This window comes from Palaemon carinicauda, chromosome 28, assembly GCF_036898095.1.
Source record: "Palaemon carinicauda isolate YSFRI2023 chromosome 28, ASM3689809v2, whole genome shotgun sequence".
NCBI classification, from domain to species: Eukaryota; Metazoa; Arthropoda; class Malacostraca; order Decapoda; family Palaemonidae; genus Palaemon; species Palaemon carinicauda.
This window is the reverse complement of record NC_090752.1, coordinates 51,575,508-51,585,507: the sequence shown is the minus strand read 5'-3', so window position 1 is coordinate 51,585,507 and position 10,000 is coordinate 51,575,508. Positions and strand designations below refer to the sequence as shown.

General features: G+C 37.5%; 1 protein-coding gene across 2 annotated transcripts in view; it reads right to left on the bottom strand.

Annotated features, from left to right (window-relative positions):
- SCaMC (Short Calcium-binding Mitochondrial Carrier) overlaps positions 1 to 10,000 on the bottom strand; it is a 346,502-nt gene that overhangs the window by 107,774 nt on the left and 228,728 nt on the right. For both annotated transcript variants that reach the window (XM_068351977.1, XM_068351978.1), the window contains exon 3: positions 5,094 to 5,181. In XM_068351977.1, coding sequence (XP_068208078.1) covers positions 5,094 to 5,181 — 88 coding nt within the window. The remainder of the gene's footprint in view (positions 1 to 5,093; positions 5,182 to 10,000) is intronic.

Sequence of the window (10,000 nt, the reverse complement as noted above, 5' to 3'; positions counted from 1 at the left end):
TGATTAGGGCGTAATTTATTGACTTCCTTAATGTTGACCTTGAGCAGCTTTTCATTCAGTCCTACGTCTCATAACTCTTTTTATATTCTATATATGAAATATCCGGTTTAAGGTTGTTAAGTGTTTTTATATTATTATAATGAACATTTTCAACATTTTACTCAAGTCTACGGACCAAGCTTTCCATTTTTCATATATTGACCATTTAATTAATCTAATGTATAATAAGGGCAATAAGCATCGTGATCTTGATCCGGATATCCTCCAAAATTTAAAGGGTTCTTCCGGTGCATAACAGACAAACTGGTACTAACAAACAAACAAACAAATAAATAAAAACAACGCAGGCCATTTTACAACCTCATTGGAGGAGGCAATGGCCATAATTTTGCCATTCTACATTCATTGCAGTAAAATATTTGAATTCTTCGATAAAAAATTTAAGAAATAATAAATTTCCCAAATATAAAGTTCCACAATTACAGTGAACCCTCGTTTATCGCGGTAGATAGGTTCCAGACGCGGGCGCGATAGGTGAAAGTCCGCGAAGTAGTGACATCATATTTACCTATTTATTTAACATGTATATTCGGACTTTTAAAACCTTCCCTTGTACGTAGTACTGTTAACAAACCACCCTTTAATGTACAAAACACTTAATGCATGTACTACAGCACCCTAAACTAAAACAGGCACAAATATTAAAGGCGATTTTATATCAAGCGTTTCCTAAACACCTAAAAAGCACGATAAAAAATGGCAACCAATGTTTTGTTTACGTTCATCTCTGATCATAATGAAGAAACAAACTCATTTAGTGTACAGTACACATATATGTATAGGTTAGTTTTTGCATCGATTATATTGATTATACAGTACTGTACTGTATGTTGATTTGTTTATTACCAATGTTTTAGTTTACGTATTTTTCTTAGGACTTCCAAATGAAATGTTTTTCTTTATGACGCCGCCTGAAACGACGGCGTGTACGCTCAGTAAACAACCACGCTCAGAACAAACAAGGCATTTAACGCGCATGATGATAGTGATAAATAATGATACAGTACATACAGTATTTACAGTAAAAGCATTTACAAAATATGTTACCTTACAAATATAAATTATACAGTATTGTACGTAGCAAAGCAGGAAAACAATTTACGAGAGAGAGAGAGAGAGAGAGAGAGAGAGAGAGAGAGAGAGAGAGAGAGAGAGAGAGAGAGAGAGAGAGATTGTTTTACGTACGTAAATGTAAATTTAAACAAAAAAAATATGATAGGTTACAACATGTAGACTTTTAAAACCTTCCCTTTAACTTAATGCATACAGTACGTACATTACTAAACTATAAAACAGGCAGTAAGAATATTAAAGTAAAAAATAAAGATTGTTACTGTACTCACCACGAAAGAAGTTGAAGAAAAACTTGAATGGTGATGGCGATGAATTTGCTGCACAGTAGAAATGATGATGATGAAGCTGATGATGTGTTCTACTGTGCAGCCAATGATAGTATTTTACGTCTCTTCAGACGGAGGTGTCTTTTCCTGGGACACCTCTTCAACTTCTTCCTGGGAAACTTCAATTTCTTCCGAAGGCGTACTAGCAGGAGGAACTGGCTCTTTTTTGCGAGGCTGGAAGAACATTGTGACCAGAAGTTGTTGCCGCTGCTTCTTTTTTCGATCCAAGAGCATTTTGTAGGGAGTCATTATGTCATCAACCTTGTTGCAGAATTGCATCGAGCGAACCATATCCTCGTCCCACTCTTGCAACATTTCTTTCAACTCCTTCGCGTGGTTGCAGGCCTTGGCAAGCCGTTCTAATGTTAAGCCCGTTTCTTCGACATTTTCTTGGGTCTCTTCCTGGGTATCACTCTCTTCCTCACTTGCCGATTTCGTCAGGTCTACGAGGTCTGCGTCAGTTAGGGGCTGGGAATGGCAGTCCAACAACTCGTCGACGTCTTCAGTCGTCATGTCGCCAAACCCGTCACCTCCAATTATGGCAGCCAACTGCACAGATTTCCGTATTGCAGAGTGTTGGATTTCCGACGGAGTAAATCCCTTGTCGTCGTAAACAATATCGGGCCACAACTTCTTCCAGCTCGCATTCACGGTTGCAGGTTTCATCTCTTGAAGTGCCTTCTGAATATTCTGCAGGCACGTGGCTATGGTGTACTGCCGCCAGTACGCCTTCAAGTTAAAATCTTCATCCTCGTCATCTTGGGCAGCATCCACACACGCAACGAGGTCCGCCAAGGTATTCTTCGTGTAGAGGGCCTTGAACGCCCTGATAACCCCCTGGTCCATCGGTTGAATTAATGACGTGGTGTTGGGTGGCAGGAACTCAACCTGAATGCCCTCATGCGACAGGTCAGTTGCGTGTCCACCAGCGTTATCCATAAGGAGAAGGATCTTGAATGGCAAGCCCTTCTCTAAGAGATATTTACTGACTTGCGGGATAAAACACTGGTGGAACCAGTTGGAGGTCAGCATCTTCGTAATCCATGCTTTTTGATTATGCATCCAGTACACGGGAAGGAGATTCTTATTTTTATTTTTCAAAGCGCGAGGATTTTTCGACTTATAAATAAGCCCCGGCTTTAACAAAAATCTAGCAGCATTGCCACACATCACGAGGGTAACGCGATCCTTGAATGCCTTAAAGCCAGAGGCTTTGGCTTTCTCTTTGAACAGGAAAGTTCGCGACGGCATTCTTTTCCAAAACAAGCCAGTCTCATCCATATTAAAGACTTGTTCCGGCTTGTATCCACCTTCGGCGATAATATTCTTGAACGTCTGGTTCACGTAAGTTTCAGCAGCGGCAGTGTCAGCGGAAGCAGACTCCCCATGCAGGGAAACGCTTTTCAGGGCGAAGCGTTTCTGAAACTTCGCGAACCATCCTTTGCTTGCGGAAAAACGTTTCTGAGGCTGGGAATCAGTGGATGTCCCTGGTTGAGGATCATCTGCATCATCATCATCTTCAGCATGGTTGCCGTCGTCGTCTTTAGGTTCCTTTGCAGCAAAATTCTCATATAAACTCAAAGCCTTTGTTTGGATGGTGTTCGTATCCAACGCTATGTTCTTCTTCCGGCAGTCGGCAATCCACACAGCTAAAGCACCTTCCATGCGTACGATCGTTTTATTACGCGTTGTAACGACTCGCTTCGCTGATCTGCTAAAGGTGATTGCAGCCGTCTTTCTAATGTTCGCCTCGTCCTTTTTGATATAGCGAACGGTGGATTCGTTGATGCCAAAATGGCGGCCGGCGGCCGCGTAACTTCTACCATCTTTTAACATGTCGAGAAGCGTAACCTTCTCAGCTATCGTCATCATCCTTCGGTGGCGTTTAGGCTCACTACCAGCCTTAAGAGAAGCAGAATGCTTGGGAGCCATTACAGTAGGATTTACGTACAGTACTGTAACAAAAAGTTCAACTTAAAAAGGTCGCACACAGCACAGATTAAACTTCACAAACTTAAGAACGTCTACTCAGCGATACGCGGGTAACAGAGAGTGAACGATCCAGCCCCGCGAGAACTTTGATGCTGCGGGTAGAAGATGCGGGCAAAACACCAATCACAGGCTAGATAACAAAACTTGAGTTCTGATTCGTCATCTATCAGCGCTTGAACCAATCACAACCCGTCTTACAGTACTATGATGCGTTGGTTACCTACTCATAGAAGATGCCCTGCGCATACTGAACGTACGTAGATTAAGTACAATACCGTAATAATAATAAATAATGATAATAATACTGTACAGTAATAATAATAATAATAATGATAATAATAATAACAATAATAATTTTATTATTAACAACAACAACAATAATAATAATAACAATAATAATTCAGCTTTACGTACGCTATTTTACGCCTCTCTCTCTCGTACGCTTATTCGAAATGAGATTTTTGCAACAAAGAATATTATTGGATGCAGTACTGTACTACGTACGTATACATACAAAAGATTCATGGAAAAGAAGCACATCCATTACAGTACACACCATTCTAATATGGTATGACTGCATCTGATTTGCGTTTCATGTTCGATTTAATTTTACTACGTACTGAATTATCGTATGATCACATTCTCTTTTCGTGTTTTATTTCTTTCTGTGCTGAATTATATATCATATGTAATGCAATGAACAATCAGTAAGAGCAGATATTACTAATTACAGTATTAATGGAATTACAGGTAACAAAATATCGTATTTGGGGGTCTTCAGATTTCGCGGTATTTTCGAATTTTCCGGAAAATCCGCGATATGTATATATATATGGGTTATGGAAAAACCCCGCGAAGTGGTGAATCCGCGATTGTCGAACCGCGAAGTAGCGAGGGTTCACTGTAAAGCCTTTATTCTTTCCCTGAATTTAGTTACTCATATCACGCAAAGAGATTCCTTGAAGTTCAAAAGATAAAGGTTTCTATTCTGATATGAATTTCATGACATCATGGAAATCCTCTTGTTTGTCCGAGACATCCTGAAGGATGGAAAATATAACCATGGACGTTGAGACCAATAGATAGCATTATCAAATCAACTATAGGATTTGCACAGAATGGATAAAATTGCAATACCTTTTATAAATGCGCTTCAGAAGATATTTTGATCGAAAAAAAAAATATATTAAAATACAAAGAATACTTTTTTATATCAATGGATTTGGAAAATTAAAGGCTTCAAGCACATCGCTTACAAAACACATCGTTCAGGAAGAGCGTATATAATTATAAGCATAAATCATACCCTCCAGTTTATAACACTACTAATCATAGAAAATAATAATCATGAAAAATCTGAATCAATCTTATCCAAATTACACGTAATTTATACAAACAAATGAAGTAATATGTATGAAACCACGCCATGAAGAAAATGAATGATATAAAAATCTAAATAAAATGTATAATTATGAATGACAAAAAAAAAACAATGAAAATTTTTTTTTTAAGGGAAATCAATTTAAGGCTCCAAAAGGAAGAAGCCAATCACAAAGAGAGTAGATTATGCAAAGATGTAAAACATACGAGAGAGAAATAAAAAAAAAAATATCCGATTACTGGTGTGACGTCTTCACTCACCTCTGCAGTAACTTCTGAGATTCTTCGTCGGTGATGTGAACCCCAAGGCGTTGGAAAGACGATTTCAGTTCTCTTTCGTCTACTCGACCTGTAGGATATAAAAGAAAAAGAGGTATTATGGAATAAGTAATAAGGAATGAGTATTTCTCTCTCTCTCTCTCTCTCTCTCTCTCTCTCTCTCTCTCTCTCTCTCTCATTAAAACAGACAGCGTCACCTTCCTTTCTGTAACTTTACTCGTGTGAAAAGATGAATATATATAGAACAAAATTCTCTCTCTCTCTCTCTCTCTCTCTCTCTCTCTCTCTCTCTCTCTCTCTCCTCTCTCTCTCTCTCTCGTTAAAAGAGAGCGTCACCTTCCTTTTTCGTGTGAAAAGATAAGTATATATATAACAAAATCTCTCTCTCTCTCTCTCTCTCTCTCTCTATCTCTCTCTCTCCTCTCTCTCTCTCTCTCTCTCTCCTCTCTCTCTCTCTCTCTCTCTCTCTCTCTCCTTCCAAAGACGCATTTACATTTTCTCAATTGGACTTGACAAGTGTTGATGGAATAAATAATAAATATAAAAAAGAAGTTCATTAAATTTATTTGCACAAAATAGTACATCTCCACCTCCCTAATGGGTGGCATTGGCGTAAATAACAACAACAGTTACTGAGATTTTCACCTTTAAAAAGTTTATGAAGAAAAAAAAAAAAGTTTCATATACGTAGCATAGTTAGTTTAATGGCATTCAGTGATTACTCTAGTCTACAACAATAAATGCAGAAGTTCTAGTCCACTGCAGGACAAAGGTCTCAGACATGTCCTTTTTCATGTCTGGGATGTGGCCAGTTTTCATCACCACGTTAGGGGACTGCTGAATGGTAATGTTGTGAGACTTTAGTCAGATCGCGCACAGCAAACCAAGCTATTATGGGAAGCCTGACTAGTACAGTTTCGCTGATCATGGTGATACGCAAACCCTTGCGTTAAGGTATCTCAAATACATAAATCTAACTGATCTAATCACCCAAGGATTAGAAATGGCAAAAAATATTCTGTGGCATGATTAAGATAAAACTAGAAGAATGTGTGTGTGTGTGTGTGTGTGTGTGTGTGTGTGTGTGCGTGCGCGCGCGCGTGTGTGTTAACACTTTAACCCACATTGGGTAGTTCAAATTTCAACTAAAAATTTCAAAATAAGTGAAATAAACAATAATAACAACAATCAAAAGTAAGTTGGGCTGATGATAAATTATTTCATTTTTTCTTAAATACTTCAGAGCTTTGCGGTTATTTTCAAAGTACTGCTGCGTCCTTGTACTTTGATGTACTTTATCCAAAATTTTACAAATTCATCCTTGAACCATAGCCAACATGACTACCAAGTTTGATCAAAACTGGTACAGTAGTTTTTGTGTAAAGTTGTTCACAAACAAAAACAAATAAACTAATCGGGCAGGGTGAATGCATACTCTTTGCATAGCGAAGGCAGAAAGCATTTATAAAAAAAGGAAAATTACGATTTCTTCCAAGTTCTGGTTTCGAATGAAAATATTCGGATGACAAGAGCCTCTATTATTCCTCTGTTGGCTATTTCCCAAATATGAATCTCGTCTCTCCAAGCGTGCCTGTGGGAATCAGGCAGAGATTAAACCAGAGCCAACCTGTTGTTGTTGTTGTTGTTGTAGATTCCCTAGCCTGTGGCCAGACACAGGCTCTTGCAATCATCCAGCCAGTAGAAAGAGGACAACCTGACTGCTAATGGATGACTCAGAAACTTGATTGCAATTGCAAGGCAATGCACACAAGGGCCATTAGACAATGATCGAATGGCATGCAGAAATGAACCGCTGTTGTTGAATGCAAACTGATACGTGTGCATTATACGATGTAGATGACTCAAGTATTCAAATGACTGCTGCCAAAAACCGCATGATTGTGGATTATGATAGACACTTGAATAGTGATTGCAGAACAGGAAGGACTGTTGCACAAGAGGAGACTACTGAATAGTCCAACTTCAAGGCAGCGGTTTCCACAATTATTGGCAGCGGCCTGGCCTTTTTGCTAATAAGTAAGACTACAAACTAAAGACTTCAGACGTACAAGAAAAAATAAACTGTTGGAAACTTTCAAGTTTGGGGATTGTTTACGAATACAATTAAAATTCCACTTTTGAGAATTTGTGCTTTATGATACAAATAAACGTATATGAGAAAACTTCTGAATACATTGCTTCCGACGTACAGGAAATAGAAAAAAAAAATCCGACTTACTTTTTTTTCTTTTTTTTGCAGATTGTCTGGCCCCCAACGGCCGGCCACGCTCTTGCACACTTGCAGCAAGTAGTTTCGGATAATTAAACTGCACACCATTTTCAAAGTTAAATGAAGATATTTCCGTTTGAATGAATTCTGTATATGGAAATGATTTCTATCTGAGCTGTGCAAACCTAAAGTTGGAGATGAAAAAGATAAACAACGAAACTGATATTGTGATATAATTTCATTATTCAATCTCAAAGCAGATTACATCACGTAATAAGCAGTAATGGCTCTATAACGTTTAAAACGCTTCCAGACCACTAAATTAACTACCAGATCTTTGCTCAGCCAGAATCTATACAGTTAAAAACCCTCCCAGAAGACAAAAATTACTGCTCCAATTTCAAATTTCGCGGGATTCTCTCTCAGCTCTCCTGCGATTAGCTCAGTGACGTAATACATTCTTCAACCAATCAGCTTGTAGCCGGAGGAAAGAGTTGCCAGATATTACTAAGTATTACCTATTCTCTCCACGCAATGTACCCCCTGAAGAGTAAAACTGTACCACTGGGGTACAATACATATATCCCAGGTTGGGAACCCTGGTTTCACAAATTGGTCGGGTTAACCCTTGAAAGTCTTGCATATTTTTTTTTTTAACAAATTCGATAACTGCGTCGATCCCTGGCGACCAATGAATCATGGCTTGTTATCATCCTTCATAAATTGTTTTCGTCTAAATCAGTGTCTTTTCTGTATAGCCGCGTTAAATGAATGCACTTTCAATCCATTTATTCAGACTTTAGTTCCACCAAGGATTGAAAGGATTTAGTTTATGACAAAAAATAAAAGTAGGAAAACTACCATCAAGGATTAAAAGGATTTGATTCATAACATAAAAAAGAAAGTAGGAAAGGAAAACCACACTGAGAAACACTGAGGCACTGAACAATCCATTGTGAAAGTAAGCAGACCCCTCTCTCTCTCTCTCTCTCTCTCTCTCTCTCTCTCTCTCTCTCTCTCTCTCTCTCTCTCTCTCTCTCTCTCGCATATAAATAAAAAATAACCCATTAAAGAAGAACTACGGTTGAAACAAATGAAAATGGACTACACTGTTTCAAACTTCTAGCTGAGAGAGAGAGAGAGAGAGAGAGAGAGAGAGAGAGAGAGAGAGAGAGAGAGAGAGAGAGAATTACTGGTAAACACAATGTAAGAGAAAAACGTGACTTGAATGTTATCTGGGTAAAACTACTCAAGAAAAATTATACTTAAAGGGGTAATTGTCCAGCTTTTTACATGAGTACAAATGCTTAAAAATGCACGAAAAATACATAACAAAAATATAATAGCATGTGTTTCTCCGTCAACGCAAACACCTAATCATCTACGTACATGTATACATATACAGATAGACAGGTAGATAGATAATACGTAAAAAATCTACAGACAGACAGACTTACGAACTACATAACATTAATGTTGATCGTCGAACGTTATCTTATGATACAATAAACAATAAATATTTCGTCTGAATCTGAATCGAACAATAAAACAATAAAAACTTCGTCTGAATCTGAATCGAACAATAAAAACTTCGTCTGAATCGGAAACGACAATTAAACAACAAAACTAAAACCTTCGTCTGAATCTGATTCGAACAATAAAACAATAAAAACTTCGTCTAAATCTGAATCGAACAATAAAAATGTTGTCTAAATCTGAATCGAACAATAAAAATGTTGTCTGAATCTGAATCGAACAATAAACCAATAATAATTTCGCCTGAATCTGAATCTAAAACGAACAAAGTAGAAATCATAGTTTAAAGCACCAAGCAAACTACTTGACCAAGACGATGTCATTAAAATGAATTTGCGAAAAAACGAGGGACGAGCCAGAATCCATTAATGCTGAAGTAGGAAAGAGAAGAGAACAAACCTTACTGCGCAGGCGCAATTTCTCGAGGGCAATGACTCTCCTTAATGTGCAACCACGTGACAGCATTTGACAGCGTGATGCGTTTGCAAGTGGCGCAATATTCAGTGATGCAGCTCTCTATATTACCTTGAATGTTCTTTAAAACCATAAATAATGTGCAAAACTTCTTATCTTTCGTAATTAAGGAGAATGGTTAACATCTGAAGTTGACAAGAAAATAAAGAACATAATATCTTACGTCACACAGAAAACCAAAAAATATTTAAGGAAATATACCTTGCGTGACCTAACAACATAGAGGGAAGCAAATCAAAAAGCATCAAAATTTCCCATAAAGGCTTGTAAATAATATATGTAAACTAATGTATGTAACCCGTCAAAAATGACGGCTAAATATTTAGATATGCATATACATGCAACCCCCTCTCACCAGGGTATGACTACTCCCTCTCCTCTCTGCTCGAAGGACGGCAAGAGACCAAGTAGTTATAGGACTGACATGTGTATATACATGTATGTATGTGTATATATATGTATGTATGTATGTATGTATGTGTATATATATGTATGTATGTATGTATGTACATGTATGTATGTCTTTATATATATATATATATATATATATATATATATATATATATATATATATATATATGTATGTAGGTATATATGCTATATATATATACACATACATACATATGTATAAATTTATATATATATATAT